The following is a 26737-nucleotide window of genomic DNA, read 5'->3' as shown; positions in this document are numbered from 1 at the left end:
TGAGAACACCCTGGCAGCAAGTGCCTCTGTCCACTTGAGGTCCCCCGGGACCCCCTGGTCTCCCCCGTGCACTGATGGTGAACCCAGGCCCTGGTTCCCCACCCACCGGATCCAGAGCCTGGCCTCCACCAGGTTAAGTCACGTTCACACGTGCCTCCCTGAACGGGGGCAGCTGGGAAGGCCACCTGGGCTGGTCACCCCCCAACACCCACCACAGGCATCCCCCTGCCTGGGCACCCTCCCTGCTGTCAGCCTGCCCCGGGCTGCACAGAGCCTCCCCTCTGGCCCTGCTTTAAACAGGCCCGCCCAGCACCGTCGGCAGGTAAACCCTTCAGAGTGTGTGGGAAACCAGGACAACTTTTGGGGGCAATAAAAATTATATGTGATCTCTCCAACGTTTCACCCATCTTCAGCGCAACAGTGTTTGGACTACTTTCTCACTCTACTTCAAGGAATCCGGTCTAAGAAAGAACACATAATCACCACGGTATCATTTGCATCAACACGGCGGAGTATCATTAAAGGCGCAAGAGTGTTGTGACTAATACTGAGTGGGAAAGGAACGCGTGTACACAGGGTACATGCCAGACCCGTGCAGAGAGGACCGGAAGGACAAACACCCAGAGGTTAACGGCATTTCTCTGGGCAGGGTCAGAGGGGCGGCTGCTTCTGCTTTCCGTTCGCCCTGCCAGGCACAGCTCTGATGAGGGACCAGGCACACACGGTGTGACGCGGCCACGCCCCTGACCCGTCTCATGAGCATGAGGGCCGCCACTGGCCGTGCCCTCACCTCCATCCCTCCTGGCCTCCCTGTACAGGCCAGAGGAGCCACGTCTGGGACTGCCGCAGCCCTCTCCTCCCCAGGACCCCAGGAGAGGGGACCCCACCCTGTCCAGAGCTCCTTATTTTCCCGTCTTCTGGAAAGCCAGCTCTGCTCAGAGCATTCCGCAACCCCCCAGCCTCCTGGGGCTGTGCTGGACCGGAAACCCACCCCCATCTCCGTTCAGCCTGTGCCCATCCGTCGAGCTCCCCCTGGCCCAGGGGGCCCCCACCGCCCGCCTTTCTTGCTTCCCGCACGGCGCCCTCTCTGGGCGATGCCGCCCAGCACCCAGCAGGTGCCGCAGGCCGTGTGTTCCCAGCCCCAGTGTGGCGCCCTGGTCTCTGGAGTCAGAGAGGAAGCTGCTGGGAGGGGAGGATGTGGCTCAGCATTGCAGTGCCCAGCCTGGTCCTGACCTCACAGGCTGAGGGCGTGAAGGCCAGAGCCAGTCCCAGGACAGAAGTGGCCAGGCCTGACCGGTGGGGCCGCTGCCCCCCGAAGAGACTAGGCCTCGGTGCCGGGGGGACACGCGCCCTGCCTCTTGCAAGGCCCAAGTCTGCACGGAACCCGCGGTGAGGGCGGCCTGGTCTCCCTATCAGAACCACCGGGCCCCAGGCCCTCGGCCTCAGACCGGACTTCTGGCAGGCTCCACCCCGGCCGCAGGGCAGGGCTGAGGGCGCTCAGAGCTGAGGCCCCTCCCACGGCGCCCAGGAGCCCCTCCTTCCTGGGGGGCGGCCCCGAGAGCCGCGGGTCTCCATCAAACCCTGTCCTTGGTGCTCTCGGGCCCTCCCCGCCTGTTTCCAGGCCACCTGGGCAACCCCTCTGTGCTGTGATTCCAGGAACGGGGGCTGTGCGCCCTCTGCACGAGGGGTGCGCCCTCCGGAGGCAGGGTGCCCCTTGAGAGTGGCGCGTGCCCTCCTGACCGCACAGGCCCAGGAAGTGGGGTGCGTGCTCGGGACCACCAGGAAGGGCCTCGGCCCGGTGGGTGTGCTTCCGCGCGTCGGCCACTAGGTGGGGGCCGAGAGCAGCGCGCGGATCCGGGCGCGGAGACTCCCAAGCTCCCGCCTCCTTTCCAGGAAGACTCTGCCCTTTAGTGGGCAGGGGCAGGTAAGAGACCTGGGCTCACCACCAGCAGGGCGGGAGCTGTTAAAACACCCCAGCTCCAGAGAACCCTCCACTTAGAATCCCTGACCGTCTTCCGGGATGTCCGGGGGCCTGACTGCTCTCAGCTGCCCTGCGGGTCCAGCCTCGGGACTCGGAGGGCGGGTGTGGATGGGGAGAGATGCAGGTTTTCCTGCAAAAGGGAGAGCGTGCAGGCTGGCCTCTCTGAGATCGGCAGGCAGGAGGTGGGGTTCACACTCAAAGTACCTGTGACATCCAAGGGGCGCTTTTTCAGAGCCGTGACCACTGGCCCATCTTTCCTGCGTAGCAGGGGACTGCTCCGTCTCTCAGCCACTTTCTGCTTTAGCCTGGAGCGCAATTTCAGGTTGGGTTCAGAAGCTGCAGGAAAAGGAGACGTCATTACCGGCAGGCAGACACAACTGGGGTCAAGGTGACTGGGGGCGGCTTTCCACGACTTCTACGTTACACATGTCCTCGCTCACCTGCAAGTCAAAGATCCCCCCACGTGTGACAGCCCAGGCCGGCTGCTCACTCGGATCCCAGCCACTGAGAGGTGCTAAGGCCAACCCACCTGAGGAGAGGGTCAGCCACCTGCCTGCAGGTGACCCCCCAACACAGGTGTTCGGGTTGCTCTTGGTAACAGCCCCGCTTGTGTGAATGGAGCCCTTTGCAAACCCGCAGCGGTCTGGCCTCTGCACCCAGAGCGCGGACTGCACCCTGGACCCGTCCAGTCTCAGTCAGCGTGGCTGCCTTGGGAAGGGGGCAGCGTCACTCAGCGGGGCCCTCCCTGTGGCCTCTGGACACCTGAGTCAGCCCCCCGGGAGCCCGTAGCAGCGGTGAGTTCACCGCCAGACCCCTGCCTTAGGAGGCGTTATGAGTTCATTCAAGCTTCTGCTACTTGTGGATCCGCAAACTGGCGAGTTTCTTTTACCTCTTGTTTTTGTTTGCAATCAGCAGCTGACTTTAGTCCTTCTGGAACAGGAAGTTTACCGCTCTCTAGAGCAACAAGCAACAGGGTCAGACTTCCCCTCAGAGCTGGAAGTAAGCTGGCTGGGGCTCTAAGAATGAGGCCGCGCGTGCGTCTCACGGCCACTGCGACTCCATCCTCTGGGGAGCCTGGGGGCAGGGCCGGGGGTGCCGGCAGTGGGGTGACCCTGGGAGGTGCTGGGAGGTAAAGGCGGGTCTTGGGAGGAGGGAGGAGCAGCCCGCCTGAAGGGTGCTTCCCAGAGAAATGAGGTGTCAGGTGCGAGCAAGGTGGCAGCCTCGCCAGATGCGCAGCCTGCTCCGGAGACCCTGCTCCCAGGGCAGACGCCCTCTGCTCTGCAGTGTTTGTCTGGATGGCCAGGTTCCCCAGCAGGATGTTCGTATCCTAAGAGGAAAAGGACCCAGTAACGGAACAGCCATCCCTGCCGGGGAGAGGACCCGCTTCTGTGTTTTTAAATATTTAATGCTGCTTTTACATTTTTGAGAAGTGGAGCTTCACATTTCACTTATTTCTATTTCTACGCTGAGCTTCTTACTTTACCGTTATTTGAAAAGAAAAAAAAAAAAGCCCAGCTCCCCCGCGAGATTAACAGGCACAATCCTTCTCCCCGCAAGATGCCAGCTGAGCCTGCACGAGGTTGCTACAGCCACATGTCTGTCCTGGGGAGGAGTCTGCTTGAGACCCAGGAAGGACAGCATGGCCCCCGCCCCAGCGAGGGGGGCCCTGTCGGCGGCCTGGTCGTGACGGGGGTGTCCCGGGAGGTCTCAGAGCTTCGGGGCCCAAGGGTCAGCCTTGTGAGCAGGGTCAGGCTCCAGTCATTTGCAGGGTAAGACAAGGGCCTGAAAGCCCCGAAGGAAGGTGACGCTGGACCTAGCCACACTATCCATCACTCAGAATAAAGGCACCTGCCAGCAGGCAAGGGCTCCAGAGAGTCACGTTCCACACATAGCTTCTCAGAAAGCTCGGAGGAGCTGCACAACCAAGGTGGAAGAGGAGATGAGACCCAGGAGCAGGTGGAGTCCAGGGAAGAGGCCCGGGAGGCCGTGAAGGGCAGTCAGGGCCTGGAGCAGAGCCTCTGGACCACCTGCCCCAGAGGACAGCCTCCTCTGTCTGCCAAATCGTGCGGCTGAATTAAAACCAGGGACAGGGAGATACCCAGGGAAGAGCTGATATTTTATAATAACTACAAATGGAATACAACTTTAAACAATTGTCCACTTGAAAGCTGTATAATACTGTACATCAATTATACCTCAATTTTAAAAACACAGGCAGACAGAAAACTAAGCAAATGAAAGAAACCATCAACTTCAGGATAAAGGGAAGTCACACACAAACGGGGATGCAGTCGAGGTCACGGGCGGTTTACGTGCCCTTTCTGTGCAATGTCATCATGACACAGGGCCGGATGGGCCGGGGCCAGCTGCTCCTGGAGGGAGCCTTGTGGGGCTCTGTGACTTATGGACAGTTACTTACTCTGATAACAATAAAAAGAGAACTCTAGAAAGACAAGGGCTTCCCTGGTGGCTCAGTTGGTAGAGAATCCGCCTGCAACGTGGGAGACCTGGGTTTGATCCCTGGATTGGGAAGATCCCCTGGAGAAGGGAAAGGCTACCCACTCCAGTGTTCTGGCCTGGAGAATCCCATGGACTGTATAGTCCCTGGGGTCGCAAAGAGTCAGACACAACTGAGCGACTTTTCTTCTTTTCTAGAAAGACAGAGGACAGGCTGGAATACAATTCTTTGTAGCATACGTGACAGACGCAGGAGGGATATTAACATATAAAGCAACGAGAAAAAAAAGCCGGCCGAGAGAAAAGCATATGGGGGAGCTGCCACTAAACGCCGACATTAGGGACCGTCCCTGAGTGCCCAGCGTGGCGGCAGATACTGGGCCCAGGGGGGTGCACAAGGAAGGCACTGCCTGGCCAGCACGCACGCCACCAGGCTCAGGGGCATGGGCCACACTGGGCCCCGGGAACGAGGCCCAGCGGTTCTGCAATGCGGTGCTCAGCTTACTCCCGAGCAGGGACGATGGGACGTAACAGACATGCATGTCCCTGACGGGGACGGAACTGCTCTTTGAAAAGGCAGAGAGGTCATGGCTTCGGCACCCATCAAGCTGGCTGGGGTGACCCGTGGAGGCATCGCGTGAGTGAAGGGGGACGAGGGCCTCTCACGAGCGGAGGGTGCGGCACAGCAAGCTGGGCTTTGTAGGCTCTGCACACGCTTTCTAACTCAGGAGTCGATCCTGTAGAGTGACTATAGGCCCCCGTATTTGAGGGCAGAACTAAAAGCTAGAAAACAGTTACCACTGCTACAATAATTGTAAATTGAGATAATACAGGAAAGGTGTTGACCTTAAGCGTTGAAATGGAGTGGTACCCCAGATAACTGAGAAGTGCAAAGCAGAAGTTTTCTTGACAAAGAGACAGTCTACGCGCATCACCTGCACACAGACACACACCCCACACGCCGGCATAGATCCCGTCTGCACTGTAGGCACCAAACCAGACACAGGAGCTGTTTCCGGAGGTCACACGCAGGATGCACGCGTCTGACTTATGTGTTAACTTGTCGGAATTCAGACTTAAGTTGAAGAAAGTAGGGAAAACCGCTAGACCATTCAGGTATGACCTAAATCAAATCCCTTATGATTATACAGTGGAAGTGACAAATAGATTCAAGGGGTTAGATCTGATAGACAGAGTCCCTGAAGAACTATGGATGGAGGTTTGTGACATTGTACAGGAGACAGGGATCAAGACCATCCCCAAGAAAAAGAAATGCAAAAAAGCAAAATGGTTGTCAGAGGAGGCCTTACAAATAGCTGAGAAAAGAGAAGACGCAAAAGGCAAAGGAGAAAAGGAAAGATATACCCATGAAATGCAGAGTTCCAAAGAATAGCAAGGAGAGATAAGAAAGCCTTCCTCAGTGATCAATGCAATGAAATAGAGAAAAACAATAGAATGGGAAAGACTAGAGATCTCTTCAAGAAAATTAGAGATACCAAGGGAACATTTCATGCAAAATGGACACAGTAAAGAACAGAAATGGTCTGGCCCTAACAGACGCAGAAGATAGTAAGAAGAGGTGGCAAGAATACATGGAAGAACTGTACAAAAAATATCTTCATGACCCAGATAATCATGATGGTGAGATCACTCACCTAGAGCCAGACATCCTGGAATGAGAAGTCAAGTGGGCCTTAGAAAGCATCACTACGAACAAAGCTAGTGGAGGTGATGGAATTCCAGTTGAGCTATTTCAAATCCTAAAAGATAATGCTGTGAAAGTGTTGCACTCAATATGCCAGCAAATTGGGAAAACTCAGCAGTGGCCACAGGACTGGAAAAGGTTAGTGTTCATTCCAATCCCAAAGAAAGGCAATGCCAAAGAATGCTTAAACTACCGCAAAATTGCACTCATCTCACATGCTAGTGAAGTAATCCTCAAAATTCTCCAAGCCAGGCTTCAGCGATATGTGAACCGTGAACTTCCAGATGTTCAAGTTGGATTTAGAAAAGGCAGAGGAACCAGACATCAAATTGCCGGCATCCACTGGAGCATTGAAAAGGCGAGAGTTCCAGAAAAACATCTATTTCTGCTTTATTGACTATGCCAAAGCCTTTGACTGTGTGGATCACAAGAAACTGTGGAAAATTCTGAAAGAGATGGGAATACCAGACTACCTGACCTGCCTCCTGAGAAACCTGTATGCAGGTCAGGAAGCAACAGTTAGAACTGGACATAGAACAACAGACTGGTTCCAAATTGGGAAAAGGAGTACATCAAGGCTGTATATTGTCACCCTGCTTATTTTACTTATATGCAGAGTACATCATGAGAAATGCTGGGCTGGATGAAGTACAAGCTGGAAGCAACACTGCCAGGAGAAATATCAATAACCTCAGATATGCAGATGACACCACCCTTATGGCAGAAAGTGAAGAACTAAAGAGCCTCTTGATGAAAGCGGAGAGTGAAAAAGTTGGCTTAAAGCGCAACATTCAGAAAACTAAGATCATGGCATCTGGTCCCATCACTTCATGGCAAATAGATGAGGAAACAATGGAAACAGTGAGAGACTTTATTTTCTTGGGCTCCAAAATCACTGCAGATGGTGATTGCAGCCATGAAATTAAAAGACACTTGCTCCTTGGGAAAAAAGTTATGACCAACCTAGACAGCATATTAAAAAGCAGAGACATTACTTTGCCACCAAAGGTCCATGTAGTCAAAGCTATGGTTTTTCCAGTGGTCATGTATGGATATGAGAATTGAACTATAAAGAAAGCTGAGTGCCAAAGAATTGATGCTTTTGAACTGTGGTGTTGGAGAAGATTCTTGAGAGTCCCTTGGACTGCAAGGAGATCCAACCAATCCATCCAAAAGGAAATCAACCCTGAATAGTCACTGGAAGGATTGATGCTGACGCTGAAGCTCCAATACTTTGGCCACCTGATGGAAAGAACTGACTCCTTGGAAAAAGACCCTGATGCTGGGAAAGATTGAATGCAGAAGGAGAAGGGGACGACAGAGGATGAGATGGTTGGATGGCATCACCGACTCAGTGGACTTGAGTTTGAGTAAGCTCCGGGATTTGGTGATGGACGGGGAGGCCTGGTGTGCTGCAATTCATGGGGTTGCAAAGAGTCGGACACAACTGAGCGACTGCACTGAACTAATGCATTCCTTTCGTGATTTTTTAATTAAAAAAAAAAAAAGCAGCACTCTATATAGTGTTTAAGACAGGTGTTTACACCTATCGTTTCGATAGCGTATTTCAGGTGGCTGCCAAGCTCAGGTATGAACAGGGCGCATCTGGACAAGAGAAGTCCAGGTCTCACTGGGCACTTCTCATGCGAAGAGGAGTCCAGGTTTGATGGACAGCGAGGTCCTTTTCCACATAGACACTGCCTAGTATGAATACTTAACCACACGTGTCATCTCTGGAAGTTTCTTAAAGCACAACAAAGCCTCTATGAAGACCCTCTGAACATATCCACACCCACTTTGCCTCAAGCACAAAGTTGAGGGAAGACGTAGCACCAAAAGCCCCCCAAGGGCTGGGACCTTGGGCCGGCACGGCTGGGCACTGCGGGGTCGAGCCCCTTCACCCTGCCCAGAAAGCTAAGATAGTGCCTTGTCCCGCGCCAGGGCCGCAGGGCCTCTGCCCCCGACCCCCCCAGCCTCTCCCAGACCCACATGAAGCACACCCAGGCATAGCGGTGTGCAGCGCGGGCCGTGCCCACAGCTGCCCAGGCCAGCGGGCTGCCCCCAGTCCACAAACCACATCAGAACCAGACGGACCGCGAGGTGACCCGCCCTTCCCAAACTGCAGAGAGGCGTGCCACGTGCATCCCTGGTAACCTCGAGCCACGCTACTCATGGCTAGGATGAGTAGGAAGGGGATGACTGCAGGGCGAGCTGCATACACTCACCGACATGTCACGGGGTCTCTGATCAGATGGCCCGGCTTTCCACCGGACACCGCCCACTGTCTCAGCCCCGGCAGGCCCTCCCTGGCGGCGGGGGCCCCACCGGGTCGGGGGCTGCGGAGGGGGACCCTGAGGCCCAGAGGCAGCCAACGGGCCAGGGCTTCTGTGCAAACCTGATGGGGGGCCTCAGTCCCCTCTGTTCATTTGGGGTAAAAAGCCAGCCCTGCCCTCCACGGGCCAGGCCCCCTCCCCCGGGGCCCCACAGGTCCACCCTGGGCCTGGACTCTGCAGCTCCCCTCCTCCTGCAGGACTGGAGCACATGGACAGTGGTGGCCTGTCCCCTGCCTGCCACACAGCTCAGGGCTGGGCACCTGGGGAGCGCCCGACCAGCGTGCCCCGTAACCACTTTGGAGATGCGCAAGGAGCCGGCCGCTGCTCAGGCTCAGGGCCCTGCCTCGGAGTGAGCACATGTCCTCCTGACTAAGTGCCAGGAACCCCAGGGTCCCCAGCTTTCTGCCCTGTGACCTAGCAAGGCCTGAGCATGAGTGTCCGCCCCGGGGGCCACAGCCCTGAGTCTGTCACAGACACACAGCTCCCGCAGACACAGACTGTCCCCAGGGCCCAGAGAGGACCCCCTGGGAGGAGCCGTCCCTGACAGTGTCCTGAGGCTCACTCGCCCCAAACTGCCCGTAAAGATGGAGGGAAGGCGGATCACTGTGGGATTAGCTGAGTGAGTGTGTTGGCTGCTCAGTTGTGTCCGACTCTTCACGGCCCCATGGACTGCAGTCCGCCAAGCTGCTCCATCCATGGGATTCTCCAGGCAAGAGTACTGGAGTGGGTTGCCATGTCCTCCTCCAGGGGATCTTCCTGACCCAGAGATGAAACCCAGGTCCCCTGCAGTACAGGCGGACTCTTTACTGCCTGAGCCGCCCGGGAGCTAAATGCATAGATAGATATAAATTATTTAGAATTAGCAACGACAAGTGCTTGAAAATAGGTGCTTCAAGAAAGACGCAGGACGCTGTGCTGCACTCTGTCCCCTAAGGGGTTTAAACTCTCCCCCAGAGCCTTGGCCTTATTGCCATCACTAATGTGCCAGGGCTGCCGTTTTAGAAGACAGGCCATGCAAGCGCATCTCTACTGAGCTCCTCCACAGCCCACGCAGCGCGGGCTGGGGCCTCTCTTCTGCCCTGGGGATGCGGGGCTGGGGGCGGCGCTGCCGATTATCACGCAGCTCAGGGCCACATGGAAGGTGGCTCTACTCGGTGGCCAGCTCTGTCCTTCATGTCCTCCCCTGCCCCAGGGTGGGCACAAGCGCTGTGTGCTCAGCGTGCCACTTTGCAGATGAGAAACTGAGGTCAGGAGAGCCTAAGGAAGCTTCGGAGCCCAGGGCTGCAAAGGAGAAGGGAGACATCCACTGAGCTGCAGAACCGCCAGCCACTTGCTCAGAGCCAGCTCCCCACCTCCCCGGGTTCCACTTCCACCAGGCCCAGGCCTCCTGGGGCAGGTGCCCGGGGTCTCTCCTTGCACAGGGCCCTGTTTGGCGGCGGCGTGGCTGATCGCAGCGTCAGCTCCAGGATGGGGCGTGGAGGACAGGCCTGGGGGCGGCTGGCCCGGATCCGAACAGACTTCTTTCTGTGGAGCCTGCAGGCTCTCTAGTTGAGAGCCACGGCCCTTCTGAGCACACGACGGGGGACAACCATGCGCTCAAACTGGAGGGCAGAAGCCACGCTCACACAGTCACCAATAGTGCTGCCAGCCTACGCAGACCCCAGCCACGTGTGCAGACGTCTCTCTGACTGGGCAAGGCTCTGGTGGCCCCGCTGCCCACTGGGGTCCAGCTCTGGGATGGGGCCCCTCCGTCTTGCACCCAGGATGCGGGGCAAGTCCCCTGGCGCTGAGCGGAAGCGCCCCCTTTATGTCCGGCTCCTGTTTGGGGCTGGTGACCCCACATCCTCTCTGGGGTGCACTGCCTACAGGGGGCCCGCCTGTGTCCTTAGGATGGGGAGGCAGGGGCCCCCAGCCCTGCTCCCTGTACCCCACCACTCGGCAGAGAAGCTGTTCCAAAGCTGCTCTGTCCAGAACTGACCAAAATCCTTTGAATGAAGACAAATTCATGTTCGTGAAAAAGCAGCTGCCGCACACCCCCACTCCATGAAGTCCGGCATTTCCCTCGAGGGCCAGGCTACACCTGCCACCTCCGAGAGCAGAGCCCCGCCCTCCACAACCAGGAGGGCGGCCAGGCTTCCTGAGGGCACAGCTCTGGGGAGAGGCTCGCTTCGCTGGCTCCTGCCCACTTGAGCGCCCCAGTGCAAGACCCAGGGCTGCTTCGATCCTTCTTAGAAGCCACTGCCCGCTTACAGTCACCGCTGGACAGGGTCCAGGCGTCCTGGGCACCTCGCCTGCGTCTAAACATCCTTCTTCTGGCTTGTGACAGAGCGGCCGCCGCCGCCCTGAGGACCCCCTGGTGGGCCCCCCAATCCCCTACCCCTACAGTGGCCCCGCACCCACCTGTCTTTCTGAGGGGGAAGTCGTCTTTGGCGTCGTACATGCCCAGGACCGGGTGGTTGTAGGAGGCCGACGCCCCGCTCTGGGGCGGGGAGCTCTGGTCCAGCGAGCTGTGCTGCGTCTTCCTGGAGAGAAAGGGGGGGACAGGGGCTGAGTGACCCTCAGGGACCTGGGGCCCCAGCCGTGCAGGGAGAGCACCCCTGGGCGCCCGCGTGGGCGGTTCTCCCTTTGATGTGTGGGCCTGGCTCGGTGGCCAGCCTGCTGGGCAGCCTGGCTTCCTCCTGGGGCAGAACTGAAATGATGATACAAGGCCACCTGTGAGCCTGTGGGGCTCCAGGCGTGGTCCAATCCCTGGGCTCTGCCTGGCCCCCTCACTCTTGGGGTCTCCTGGCCTGGCAGGCCTCAGGCTGAGGGGGGTGTTGCCCCTGGCCACTGAGGGGCCTGTCCCTAGGATGCAGGAGGGAGACAGCGGGCTCCAGGTGCAAGGAACGCAGCTGTTGTTGGTGGCGGCTGAGACCTGGCCGAGGCCTGTAGGGACAGTGCTGGCGGCCTCTGGGTCCTGGAGGGCAGAGGCCACATGGGGACTGTCCCCCTCCTGGGGACGGTCACCCCGGCCATCTCCCCTCCCCTGGGGAGGCAGGGATCGGCAGCACCCTGGGCCCAGGAGCTGATCCCAGGAAATTTGCTTCCTCTGTGAGTTGGCAGACACAGCCCCAAACGGAATGACAGGAGGGCACTGCCAGAGGCGGCTCGAGGTGGGCTCAGGCCTCAGGAGGGGGTGTTGGCCGTGCTGGTGATGACCGTCCACAAACGTGCTGCGTCTCGCTGGCAACACTGAAGGTGTAATGAATTCCAAGAGTCTGTACACGGTGTAATCTGCTTAATGACTTGAAACAAATTAGCCAACTTACTTATTTGGAATTTGTTAGACTATTTATTTGCATACACAGCACTCCACGTCCCCACGCACCTGGTGGTGTTTGAATTGAGAATGTGAGCACTTAAACGCTTACAGGTGGATGTTTAAATATTTGAGAGTGCAAATGGGTGTAAAGAACACGGTGATCACAGAGCCGGATCCATGAATGCCTGCAGGCAGGCCACAGCGGGTGCTCAGATCCCTGGGACAGACCTGCTGCCCGCCTGCAGCCCCACCGCCCCCAGGAAGCACGTCAGGGGCCAGGGCCGCGGGCTCAGGGCTGGACCAGCCACGCTCATGCTGTCTGCGCCCTCACTGCGTCGGACTGCCAGGCCTCACTCGGGGGTCCAGTCTGGCACGACCCCACAGAAGGTCTGAGGGCGTCTCTCTACCCGACTTCTCCAGGCCACAGCCTCCAGGGAGCGTAGCCTCGGCGGCCCCAAACCGTGCCATCACTGCCGAGGTGTAAGCTGGGAGAGAGTTCACTTTCTCTTTCATGAGAAACATGGAAAGGCCTGTGTGTGTGTTATGTAATCTCAAAACATGGATAATTACGATTGATGAAGCCTCATAGGTAATAATAATAACTACTGTCATTAGACTCCGATGGTAGACTTTGCAATTAAGCCAGAAGTATATTCAGTATAAGGCCTAGCAGACTCTCCGCTGTCTTGATCTCTTGAGATGCCGTCAGTATTGAAACCCTCCCTCCCGTCCAGCCCTGACGTGGAGGAGCACAGGCGGGGCTGGCCCCCGAGCCGCTGCTCCGCGCCGTCTGAGAGGGCACTCGGGCCGGGGCAGCGGCCGGGCTAACCCAGCGGAGCAGGACCCCTGCTGGTGGCCGCGAGGATGGAACCAGACTTCTCAGCAGCCAGGCTTCCCCAGGCCTCCAAACACCACGCAAAACGGGGGAGAACCAGCTCATCGCTAGAGGCCCAGGCCTCCCAGGGAGCAGTGGCCACCGGCCCTCCTGTGGGACCCGGCCCTCGTCACAGAGCCCAGGGCTCACACGCGCCGCAGCGGGCGACGGCCGGGGGTGTGAGCGAGGGCAAGGCCTGTCCTTGTTTGCAGGGGCATGTGAACGCACACCCACCCTCACACGCAACCACCGCACAGGCACACACTCACACTCACACAGACACACACAGACATACACACCACATACACTATACACACAGATACACCTCCTACACATACCACACACACACAGATACACACACACACATCACACACACACCACGCAGACACACATACACAGACATACACACCACACACACTATATACACAGATACACCTCCTACACATACCACACACACACAGATACACACACACACACCACACACACACCGCACAGACACACATACAGACATACACATTACACACACTATACACACAGATACACCTCCTACACATACCACACACACACAGACACACACACACACCACACACACATACACATCACACACACCATACACACAGATACACCTCCTACACATACCACACACACACAGATACACACACACACCACGCAGACACACATACACAGACATACACACCACACACACTATATACACAGATACACCTCCTACACATACCACACACACACAGATACACACACACACACCACACACACACCGCACAGACACACATACAGACATACACATTACACACACTATACACAGATACACCTCCTACACATACCACACACACACAGACACACACACACACCACACAGACATATACACCACACACACACTATACACAGATACACACACACACCACACACACACCACACAGACACACATACAGACATACACACCACACACACTATACACACAGATACACCTCCTACACATACCACACACACACAGACACACACACACACCACACAGACACACATACACATCACACACACTATACACACAGATACACCTCCTACACATACCACACACACACAGATACACACACACCACACACACACCACACAGACACACATACAGACATACACATTACACACACTATACACAGATACACCTCCTACACATACCACACACACACAGACACACACACACACCACACAGGCATATACACCACACACACACTATACACACAGATAAACACACACAGACACATACACACACCACACAGACACACACACCACACAGACACACACACCACACACACACATTATACACAGATACACCTCCCACATATACCACACACACAGACACACACACCACACACACTATACACACAGATATACCTCCTACACATACCACACACACACAGATACACACACACACAGACACACACACACTATACACACAGATACACTTCCTACATATACCACACACACCCACAGACACACACACCACACAGACACACACACTACACACACAGACATACACACCACACCACACACTATACACACAGATACACCTCATACATATTCCACACACACAGAGACACACAAAAAAAGACCACACACATACACACAGACACACACACACACTATACACAGATACACCTCCTACACATACCACACACACACACCACACACACACAGACACAAACACACAGACACACAGACACACACCACACACACACTATACACAGATACACCTCCTACACATACCACACACACAGACACACACACACACTATACCCACACACCACACACACACAAACGCACATACCACACACAGACACACACAGACAGACACAAACACTACATAGACACACCACACAGACCACACACACAGAGACCACACACATATACCACACACACACATAGACACAAACACACATACCACACACACACCACACAGACACACACACTATACACACAGATACCTCATACACATACCACACACACACACAGACCACACAAACACACAGACCATAGACACACACACTACACACACAGATACCCCTCATACACATACCACACACACCACACACACCACACAAACACACAGACCACAGACATAGACACACACACTACACACACAGATACCCCGCATACACATACCACACACACACACAGACCACACAAACACACAGACCACAGACATAGACACACACACTACACACACAGATACCCCGCATACACATACCACACACAGACAGACACACAAATAGACACACCACACAGACACACACACACATACACACACACCACACAGACCACACACACACAAACACACATACCACACAGACACACACAGACACACACACTCTACATAGACACACCACACAGACCACACAGAGACCACACACATATACCACACACACACATAGACACAAACACACAGACCACACACACACACCACACAGACACACACACTATACACACAGATACACCTCATACACATACCACACACACCACACAGACCACACAAACACACATACCACAGACATAGACACACACACTACACACACAAATACACCTCATACACATACCACACACAGACACACACACACAAATAGACACACCACACACACACACACTATACACACAGATACACCTCATACACATAGCACACACACCCCTTGTACCCCGGGGGCAGAACGTGAGGCGCTGCTCTTCTAACTCAGCTCCAACCAGAATCACTGTCCAGGTGTTTGACCTGCCTTCCCAGCTGGGAGGAAGCGCCTGGAGTAGCTCTGCTGTGATCCTGGCTGACAGAAGGGGCACCGTGTCTTAAAGACCATCGGTCCTCAGTGAAGAAGATGGAAGACAAACACGCCTGCTTTTTCTTTCTAAACATTGCTCTGACCATGATACGGAATAAAGCCGAACACAAACTCAGCCATTTACCAAGTAATTTAGTAAATTTAGCCATTTAACTAAATTCTACCAACAGCTGGCCTTTCCCATGACCTCAGGTTTATGCAGGTGACTAACATTTGTAATCGCTCACACCAGCACCGTCCAACAGAAGTAATACAGGCTGCGTGCGCAACTTAAAATTCTCTCTTGGCCCCGTGAGCAGGAACAAAAAGAAAGCAGTGAAATCACGTTCAGTGTTCTTAGTCCAATACACCCCAAATCCTATCAGTGCAGCTAAAAAGTACTAAGGAGATGGTTCTCATGTCCCACATCCGGCGTGTCTGACGTTCACAGCTTGTCTCCATCTGAACAGTCCATTTCGATGCCCCGGAGCCCACGTGGCAGGCAGCACGGTCTCCTCCGGTGCGCCTAAAACTGGGGGTTATGACCCAGGTACACCGTAGAACCATGCCAGTGCAGCACAGAAAACAGCCACCTCCACGGGAAGGCCCTCGGCCCCCTCCCAGGCCACTGCCACTTGGCTTCCTGTCCCTACAGACTGGCTGTGCCGACTCTAGGACCACATGCAAATGGCATCTGAAGGCACAGACTCTGCGTCTTCTCCAAAGCCTGATGCCTCTAGGTATGGGCAGGCCGCTCCCGGCCTTGCTGAGCAGATGCAAAAGCAGGTGCCCGTGTTGCCGTCACCTGCTGGCGGACACTCAGCCATGACCCCATGCTCTGGAGCCAATGAGCAGAATTGCTGTGACCATCGGAACACAAGTCACTGCCCGGATGGAAGACCTCACCTGCTCTTAGGGACACACCTAGGAGAATGGGCCATGGGTCATGGAGTGGGCATATAGGCAAGAATGCTGGAGTGGCTGCCATTTCCTCCTCCATGGGAATCTTCCTGACCCAGGGAGAGAACCTTTATCTCTTGCATCTCCTGGCAGGTGGATTCTTTTACGGTTGAGCCACCTGGAAAGCTGGCACTGGGTCTGTTCAATTTCAGCCGTTCCTGTGTGTGAGGGGGCGTCCCGCTGTGCACTGCATTTCCAGGGTGACTAATGATCTTCGTGAAATTACTGACCATTTGCATCTTATTTTGTGAGGTAATCAGTTCAGTCACTCAGTCGTGTCCAACTCTTTGCGACACCATGGATTGCAGCACGCCAGGCTTCCCTGTCCATCACCAACTCCTGGAGCTTGCTCAAACTCATTGTGAGGTATTGGCTCGTGTCTTTTGCCTGTATTTTTTCAGTAGGGTGCTTGTCTTTTTGTTATGGAGTTGTGAAGTGAAGTGTTACTTGCTCAGTCGTGTCTGACTCTTTGTGCCCCCAAGGACTGTAGCCTGCCAGGCTCCTCTGTCCTTGGAATTTTCCAGGCAAGAGTATTGGAATGGGTTGCCATTCCCTTCAGGGGATCTTCCCAACCCAGGGATCGAACCTGGGTCTCCTGCATTGCAGGCAGATTCTCTACCATCTGAGCCGCCAGGGAAGCTCTTTGAGTTGCAGCACTTCCTTATGTATTTTGGATCAAGGGCTCGGCTGCTCACATTCATTGTGAATATTTTGTTTCTGTCTGTGCCTTGCCTTTTTATTTTCTTAAGGGTGCCTTTCGAAGGATGAAAGTATTAAGTTTTGATTAAGTTTACATTTTTGGTTTATAGTTGATGATTTTGGTGTTCAAAGATCTCCTTGCTTACCTCTTCACCAACGTCATGAAAACTTTCTTCTACGTTTTCTTCTGGAAGTCTTAACAATGCAGCTTTTATGTTCAGGTCCATGACACCTGAGCTGACCACACGGGTGGAGTGAAGCTGGAGTCCTGGTGAGGTTTTTCTCTATAGAGATGGGTTTCCCCATCTTGCCGTCATGCAGCAAGTGAACATGACCCACGATTTGGTTTGGCTTGTGTGACAAATCAAGAAGCCCACCACGTCCAAGGCAGGCAGGCCCACTCCCTCTGACGCCACCGAGGTGAGCCCTTCCCCCACTGCAGCGGGAAAGACGGATCTCCCCACCAAGCACTGGACCGGGGCAAGCAAGCCTCCTCCGCATCTGGGCCACCCTGCCGGCCAGGGAGCCATATCCAACCCTTTGGGACCCTGCCCCCAGGCCCAGCCTGCGTGCCCCCGCCTCCCCCTTCCAGTTCCCAGGTGCTCCTTGCTGACCCCCCTCCCCAGCAGCCCCCAGCACTGAGGTGATGCAAGCTCCCAGCCCATGGACTCTGTCCTCCTCTTTACATGCAAGCACATCATCATGGCATCTATTCCTGGAGACTGGACGCCCCACCTCTCCACTCATGGGGGTCCTGACACCCCAGTCTTCCCTTTGCATCCCTGTGGCCACCATCCATTGACTCCGGCATGGCCAACCGTGGCCCTCCTCCCACCACAACCTCCTCTGGGCCCACCGCCTTCTTAGCGCTGCTCCTGAAGACCCCTGCTGCTCTCAGAACAGGGCCTCTGCTGAAAAGCTTCCTGGCCTGCAGATCACATCACCCCTCCCAAGGGAGGGTCCAGGAGCGCTGCCCACCTTTACCCGACAGGCTACTCCCCGGGGTCCTGGACCCCCCCAACCCCACCCAGCTTCTCCTCCTGCCCTGCCCAACCTACCACAGTGCAGGGCATTTGCCTGGTAGCCCCCCCTACAAAGGAGGACAACAGAGCCTTCCCAGCACAAAACCCAGGGGGTGGTCACTAGCGGGGAGATGACGGATCAGTGCCGCCACGTAGTGGGGCCCCCAGGAGCACGGCCCCAGGACTGCCCCCGGGCCCCAGTGTCCAGCGCTTGGGGCACGTGGCCGCCATGGGCGGCTCTTCGAGGCAGCCGCTGCCGTCGCGGCTGTGGGCGGGTGGTGGCGCTGCTGAGCCCGCAGCCGGCGGGTGCGGGTGCAGCCGGAGCGGTTGTGTGTTGTGGGGGCTGCCGACACTCAGAGCGGAGATGGCTTCAGAACCAAACGTCCTTTAGGCCAAATCTACTGAAACAAACACGTTCATTTCTATGTGATCTGGCAGCATGTTAGCAAGACTGCTGTCCATCTCGGGGCTCCAGGAAGAGCTATGCTTTCCCTCCATGAATGAATGATAATCCCATTTTATTTAAAAAAGCTGCCGATGAGGCTTCTTCCAGGACAGAATCACCCTTGAAAGGAGAAGCAAACGATATCAAAGCAGAAAAAACCCGTGGGGCACCCTGGACTATGGTCTGAAGCCACAGAACTTCGTCACTGCACTTCCAGCTTGGCCTGGGTCGGTGGCCAGCCCCTCAGAGCCACACGTGGGCCCAGAGGAAACACCCAACACAAGCAATCCCGCCACCAAGTTCAAGTCCTCTTTGCCAGGCTCATCGGCCTCTGAGCACTAACAGGCGGTTTGTGGTCTCTGTCAGTTACGCAGGCTCTGGGAGGGTTCTTAGTATAAAAACAATAAAAAGACCACAGGTGCTTTTGACTTGACCAGTAATCAATAACATGTTGGGCAGAAATTCAGTAGGTGCATATGGACGATTTAGACCAGAGTTCCGGTTTAACAGGTGCCTTTTGTGGCCAAAAATTGCATGAGAAGCCAAGAATATGGTCAGACACCGCCCCACGAGTTTCCCTTTAATGTTTGTTTAAAGAGCAGCCCTCTCTGCATCTGGACAACAGCCATGTGCCCTGACCACTGGACCACTCGGGTCTGACCACGTCTGCTGCTGGCTCAGGGAGCATCTAATTCCACACCCTCCCGGGGGGAGAACTGAGCGCCCCTCTGGTCTCCCACGGACCCCGTGTGCCCGGGGCCCTCCACGTACCCGTACCAGTAGCGAGGGTCGCTGGACATGCAGTGGTTCAGGTTCCGATGAGCCAGGGCCTTCTTTTTATTGAGGACAAACTCCTGCAGCTTCATCTTCACTTCCGTGCTGGCCACGGCGCCTGGCGCGGGAGAGAGCGGGGGCGAGTGACTGCAGGCTCCAGCCCAGGGCCCCCTGCGCTGCATGCCGGAAAAGGCAGGGCAGTGACTGGCAGGGGTGGTTCCCACTCAGGATGCCACTGACACCAGAGAGCATCTCATGGGAAAGAGGGGGATCGGGGTTGAAGGGAGAGAGCTTCTTCCCAGGAACATTTCATACAACTGCATTTCATTTAAAGTGCAGACGGAATCAGCACAAAGACCGAGCGCTACCTAACACAAATCCCCTGCGGAAGGAAGTTCTAATGGTCTTCCATAAGAGGAGGGCCTGAGTTAGGAGTGCAGCTGTGCGGTTTCTTTCTCATGGCAGCAAAGCGAGGCCGAGCCTCAGAAGAGGTTTTGTGCCAACTGAAGAACCGTGTCTAGACAGGGACGAGAGTGACAGCGATGTGGCCCGCCTCGCGGGGAACGGGCAAGGCAAGGGCGGCGGGCAGGGCAGCCGGGGGCCTGGCCAGGTGTGCCAGAGGGACAGTCCTGCTCTTTCTAGCCTACAGCTACCTCCTGAGGTAAGGTGTGTTTCACCAAGTGGGACCAAAGCTGAAATCTTGTGTTTTGTGCTTTTCTGGTGGTGGTGGCGGTTGTTCACAGCCCTGTTAAAGAAAACCAGTAAATCGGAGAAAAGACACTAATAAAGGCCAAAGCCACCGCCCTGTCTCAGGGGCCGCTGGCATCTGATCTGTGCTCCTCAGAGCTGCAGTGAGACACCAGGGCACATGGGATCTGTCCATCAGAGACACAGTGTCATCCCTGCTGTCCCAGTATCCAAACAGCATTCGCAATGGTGGGAAAAGGCCTCACGAGGTGAGCCAAGCCCACTTCAGAAAGCCCGTTCCGGATTGGGAGACGGCTTCAGACGTTCCCTTTTGTTGTTTTCGTTAGAAACGATGTTGGCCAACATTTATGAGTGAATATCACCCACCCACCGCCTTCCCCAGTGGCTCAGACGGTAAAGACTGCCTGCAGGGCTAGGATAGACGCGGGTTCAGTCCCTGGGTCAGGAAGATCCCCTGGAGAAGGAAGGGGCAACCCACTCCAGTCTTCTTTATGGAGAATCCCATGGACAGAGGCTGTCAGGCTACAGTCCACAGGCCACAAAGAGTCGGACGTGACTGAGCAACTAACATTTATCATCCCCCACATGTAGGATTATCCCCACAGAAGGGATGAGCAAAGCAGCTGTGAACAACAAAACAACATTATAACCCTTGAAGAATCTAAGCTGTTTTCCAAAATGTCTCTATACAATGACCACCACACGCCACCCACTGGCCACAGACCGGGAGCCAACGTTTCCCTATCAGTACTTGAGAGTGCCAACTAACCTGTGTTTCTGTCTATAATAGTACTCAAGAGTACCACCTGACTCTTACTCTCTATCAGCACTCAGGAGTACTACCTCACCTGTGCCTCTTTCAGGAGTTGGGAGTACCCCCTGACCTTGCATATCCATCAGTACTCAGAGTACCACGTGACCCTTGTCTCGATCAGTACTTGGGAGTACCACCTGACCGTGTGTCTCCATCAGTACTCCAGGGTACCACCTAATCCTTGCTTCTATCTATATCAGTACTGAGGAGTACCCCCTGACCTTGAGTATCCATCAGTACTCAGAGTACACGTGACCCTTGTCTCGATCAGTACTTGGGAGTACCACCTGACCTTCCATCTGTACAGTACTCAGGGAGTACCATTTGACCCTCTTCTACCAGTACCTGGGGGTCTCATCTAACTCTGAGTCTCGTTCAGTACTCAGGAGTGCCACCTGACCTTCAGTATCCATCAATACTAGGCAGTACCAACTGATCCTCATCTATCAGTACTCAGGAATACCACTTGGCCTTGTTGATTGGTACTCACGTGTACCACTCGACCCCATGTCTCTAAGAGTGCTGAAGAGTACCACCTGATCCTTGTCTGTCAGGATTCTGAAGTACCACTCAATCTTGTCTACTAGCACTTATGAGTACTGCCTGACCCAGCATCTCTAAAACAGTATTTGAGAGTACCCTGACCCTTTATAACAGTACTCAGGAGTGCCACTTGCTGCAAATGAGAAGACCGAGTCTCACTGCCAAGCCCTTGATGGCCACCAGGATGCACTGGTGTTTCTCTCTAGTGATGCTCTTCAGTGATGCTCTCGGCTCAGTTTTCTCAGAGTCTTCCCGCGGTGTGTGCGGTAGTGGTGCTGTGATGATGCTCTTCAGTGATGCTCTCGGCTCAGTATTCTCAGAGGCTTCCCGCGGTGTGTGCGGTAGTGGTGCTGTGGGTCTGTGTGTACAGTTAACATTTGTATCCTTTAGCGTGCCTTTTTTTTTTTTTTTGCAGTAATACACTTATTGTCAGCCATCACACATTAAGGCATGTTTAAACCTCATCACTAATGCTGTTCAGTTCAGTTCAGTTGCTCAGTTCAGTGTCCGACTCTGTGCGACCCCATGGACTGCAGCACGCAAGGCCTCCCTGTGTGTCACCAACTCCTGGAGTTTACTCAAACTCATGTCCATTGAGTCAGTGATGCCATCCAACCATCTCATCCTCTGTCGTCCCCTTCTCCTCCTGCCTTCAATCTTTCTCAGCATCAGGGTCTTTACCAAGGAGTCAGTTCTTCACTTCAGGTGGCCAAAGCATCAGAGCTTCAGCTTCAGCATCAGTCCTTCCAATGAATATTCAGGATTTGTTTCCTTTAGGATTGACTGGTTGAATCTCCTTGCAGTCCAAGGGACTCTCAAGAGTCTTCCCCAACACCACAGTTCAAAAGCAGCAATTCTTCAGCAGTCAGCCTTCTTTATGGTCCAACTCTCACATCCATACATGACCACTGGAAAAACCATAGCTTTAACTAGATGGACCTTTGTTGGCAAAGTAATGTCTCTCCTTTTTAGTATGCTGTCTAGGTTGCTCATAGCTTTCCTCCCAAGGAGGAAGCGTCTTTTAATTTCATGGCTGCAGGCACCATCTATAGTGATTTTGCAGTGATTAATGCTGTAAGTAGGTGTTAACATCACCACGTGGTCCGGGGGGGACTCAGGATGGGCAGTCCCAGCGAAGTCGTTCTGATGTCCAGTCTCATCAGACCCCTGGCTCCCAGCTCCACACTCTGCGGTTCACACGAGGTTGGCCTCGGTCTCTCGTTTTTCTTTAAAGTGTGGCTTATATTCTGATGCTGTGAGGTGGCAGCAAATGCTTGTCTGCCCTCAGTGCCTGGCACAGAGCTCCCGAGACCCTGTCACTTCTGAGTGACGGGAGCATGAGGAGTGCCCTGAGCTTTAATGGGGTGACTCTGGGGGGCCTTCTGGTGGGGGGAGGGCCACCAGCAAGACAAGCCTCAGGAGAAGCTCGCAATTCTCAGCTCCACCTGAATCCTCCAGAGAGGAGAGGGGCTCGATGGAGGTGGAGTTGGTAACTCATCACGCTCACGTGAGGAAGCCTCCGAAAACCCCAACTGTAGGGGTTCGGAGGGTGTCCAGGTTGGTGAGCACATCCACACCAGGAGGGGAGGCCCAACTCCACATACCAGGGGCTTCTGTACTGGAGCTTTTCCACAGCACCTCTGTACCTGTTCCTGGGCAGCTCATCTTTTTGAAGCACTCGGCTTCGTTTTCTCTCGTTGGCCGCGCTGGGTCCTGGGCGCTGCCTGTGGGCTGCGTCTAGCTGCGGCAAGCGGGGGCTGCTCTCCAGTCGTGCTGCGGGGCTTCACACTGCGGCGGCTTCACTTGCGGCCGAGCGCAGGCTCGGTGGTCGTGGCCCACGGGCTCAGCGGCTCTGGGGCACGTGCACTCTTTCCAGACCTGTGTCCCCTGCACTGGCAGGGCAGATTCCTATCCACTGGACCAGCAGGGGAGTCCCTCATTTTGTTCGACTCAGCCCTTAGCCTGTGAGATCTGATGCTTCCTCTGGGGAGATAGTATCAGAACTGAGCTAAATTGCAGGACCGTGCCACCCAGTGCTGCAGGAATTGCCTCTTGTGGGGAAATCCTCCACGTGACTGGTGACCAGCAGTGTCAGGAGTGAAGTCCTCTGCGGGACCGGAGTGTATGCAAGACCAAAGGAAAAGCGTGAGACCAAAGAGCTGCGCTTTCCCAACACTGGAAAGAAAAGACTTGATTTTTCCTAACTCAAATGTTCCAGAGCTTGTTTTTATGGAGTCTATTCTAGTTTTCTCATTGTGATTTTTTTTTTTTCCCGATTTCCTGGAAGGTTTGAAATTGATCTTTGCACTGGTTCGGGAAAACAATCAGTTTCATCGTATCCTTGTTTTTCTTGTGTTGAGTTTTCATAAATAGGTTCACGTTAAAGGCAGCACTCCACTGAGGCCATTTCACGACAGATTTCAGGGTGCCGTGGATGAGGGTCAGGCAGAACGAACCCCCTGCGCACAGAACGATCCACGCTGCAGCAGGACCTGAACGAGACCCACCAGGAAGGCACAAGGAAAGTGCCAGACACTGAGTGCACGGCGAACAGTCCACTGGGGTTGCGGGGCTTTTGCCTCAGGCCTTCTTGGTGTCCCAGGAGACAACCCACCATCGCTGGAGCAGCGAGGCTCACCCAGGCTCCATGTGTGAAGGGCAAGCGGGTGAGCCAGCTGCCTGGCAGAGCAGCCCAGACCACGTTACAGACCCAGCGAGACCAGCACGAAAGGCCAAGGGAATGGTGATGCGACCAGGCGGTGGGAAGTGACCGGAGGTGTAAGATCACACCTCCGCTTTCGAGCAAGGCTCCCTGGGCTCCCTCCAAATGCAGCCAGGGCCGGGCTCGGACCATTCGGAACACTTTCAGCCTGTCTGTGTCTGTCTGGTCTGAAAAATCCCATGCACAGAAATGCTGAAATCTGCGTATCAGGTGCCCAACACGCAGCCCCCTGGCATTCCGGATGGCCTCTCAGCCCCAGGTGGACACTCGACAGAATGCAAATGGTGGACCACAGCAGGACACAAGGTCCTGCAGGACACCCCCACCAGGGGCGGGGCCAGGAGAAACGGGGGCCCAGGGAGGGGCTTGGTGCCTGGCTGCGGCGCCGGGCTGGGGCAAAGTCCACTGGGAGGACAGGCAGCAGGACGACCAGAGGGCCTGTCCAAGGAGCTGACCCTCAGGTCCGTCCAAAGGGCCTGAAGGAGTAAACCAAGCAGACGAGAAGCAGGGTCCTCGGGGCACAGGACCCCACTCCGTGGGTGTCAGCTGGCCCGACTTGCCCAGGAAGCCCTGTGAACACGGATGCACTTGCCCCTGCAGAGTGCACGGCGCGGGCCGCGCTGGGGAGGGCTGGCCTCCCCGCTTAGCCACAACCCAGGCTCGCACCATGGGCTCCTGAGCTCTGAGGAGCAACAAGAACAGATGTCCGGTGCCAGCAGAGAGGGCACACCCATGATAAACACAGTGCCAGGCTGGGCAGCAGGGTCCAGACGCGGGCAGAGGCGCTCGCGCCGTCCAGGTTGACGACCACCCTGGGGGACCTCAGAGGTGCCCCCCAGGCCGGGGCACAGACGGTATTCCCGCTCCGAGCCGCCGCAGGGTCCTCACAGCAGGAGGTGCATCTGACGGGCCCTGGGCCGCCGCAGACACACGAGGCCCTTGTCCAGCTCCAGGGTGGGCGCGGACACCCTGCTGGGCTCTCATGGAGACAGAGGGAAACAAATGCAAGTCCCCAAACCCTGACAAAAAACCCCATAAAAAAGACCTGGCCGTTTCCCTGACAGGAGAGAACTCAGAGCGGACGATGCTGGCTCTGCTCCTCATCCTCTAGTTACACACACCTTCGCCTCTCAAAAGACTTCTCCACCTTAAGTGAAGGCTCCAGCAGTGACAGAACACCTTCAGCAAATGAGTCCGCATGTTTTGAATTTTTTTACTTAAATTAATTTCTGCTGACGATCACTCATTCATCTGACAGCCCTACAGGGAATATACTATGTCCCAGCAGTGAACTAGCTGGGGGGGACAGAGGTAAGCAAGACACAGGCAGCCTTCTGCCCCGGGGGGTGTCGGGGCAGTCAGAGGACAAGCTTTCAAGGAAACCCAGGCAGGGAAGGGGCTCTGGGTAGGCCCACCTGCTGGGGGCAGAGGCCGGGGGCTCAGTGGTCCCTGAAGCAGGTGCCACCAGACATATCTCCCAGGTTAGCGCCCGGGGAAGGAGTGATCACCCTACAAACGGGACAAAGAACGACTCTCGCGGGCTGGTGTCCCATCTTCTAGCTCCATCTTTTTTTTTTTCCCTTTTACACTTTTTTCATATTTTTAAAATTTTATTTATTTGGTTTTAGTTGTGGCATGTGGGATCTAGTTTCCTGACCTGGGATTGAACCCAGGCCCTCTGCATTGGGCATGGGGAGTCTTAGCCACTGGACCTAGCCACTAGGGAAGTCCCTATCTCCACACTTTTGAGCCATTTTTAGGCAAAGCTAACAACTTCTCCAAGTGAGGGCGCCTTCCCCCCGCCCCCCAGGCTGTGGTTGTAACTACCAGAGAAAAATATGCACTTGTGTTAGTTCCAAACTGTCCAGAGGACAAAGACAGGTCTTCTGTTGAACTTTTTGTTTTTAAATGAATTTAAAGACAGTGTACCTTAGAGTCTGAAACATGGTATATTAAATAAAACAGATGAAAGAGCATGTGTTCATGCTGACTAAGATGAAAACTGCCATCAGCTCTAAGAAGTCACTGCTTTACCAAATCAACAGCATTAACTGGTATCAACCAGGAAAGCTGCAGAATAATCTAACAGCACCGTGGCCAGCACCGTGGATGTTAAACGTAACAAACCTTCCAATGAAGTATTCAAAAAGAAATCCATCTTCTGAAGATCCCCAAGAAACGACACAACAGAAGCTCTGCACTACACTTTCAAATGCTTACAAACTGGAGATGCTAATGCCAGGGCCTCCGTGAGCCACACAAACAAGAATCTCCTTCATAGGTGAGGCCCGAGCAGCGTCCAACATGCGGCCTGCCAAGCCTGCCTTCTCTCAAGACCACACTCTGAGGGCTGCAGGGCCGATGCAAGCATGCCAAGTACCCACTGTACACAGTCCCTTATTAATAATAAACCCGACCACCCAAACCCACGAGCTGAATCGCTGGGGCTGCTGCTGCGATGAGCCTGGAGGGGAGCAAAGAACATTCCTACAGCCTGTCAAGGGGCTGCCCGGCAGGCAGAAGAAATTGTTTTTGACTTTGAACAGATTGAAACTGTTTTCAGAAGTCAAATCTTTTCATATT

The 26737-nt window shown here is 55.0% G+C and overlaps 1 protein-coding gene across 10 annotated transcripts in view; it reads right to left on the bottom strand.

The window, feature by feature from the left end:
* Nucleotides 1–26737, bottom strand: part of HDAC4 (histone deacetylase 4) — a 299426-nt gene that overhangs the window by 73577 nt on the left and 199112 nt on the right. For 7 of the 10 annotated variants that reach the window (XM_069583551.1, XM_069583520.1, XM_069583527.1 and 4 more), the window contains 3 exons: nucleotides 19365–19485; nucleotides 10877–10998; nucleotides 2186–2317 (listed from right to left, as the gene is read on the bottom strand). In XM_069583551.1, the coding sequence (XP_069439652.1) occupies nucleotides 2186–2317; nucleotides 10877–10998; nucleotides 19365–19485 (375 nt within the window). The remainder of the gene's footprint in view (nucleotides 1–2185; nucleotides 2318–10876; nucleotides 10999–19364; nucleotides 19486–26737) is intronic. The other 3 variants (XM_069583534.1, XM_069583543.1, XM_069583579.1) reach the window with 1 other exon arrangement.

The sequence above is a fragment of the Ovis canadensis genome, chromosome 1 (assembly GCF_042477335.2).
Source record: "Ovis canadensis isolate MfBH-ARS-UI-01 breed Bighorn chromosome 1, ARS-UI_OviCan_v2, whole genome shotgun sequence".
In the NCBI taxonomy this organism is placed as follows: domain Eukaryota; kingdom Metazoa; phylum Chordata; class Mammalia; order Artiodactyla; family Bovidae; genus Ovis; species Ovis canadensis.
Note: the sequence above shows the minus strand (reverse complement) of the source record. Positions and strands in the feature narration are given on the sequence as shown.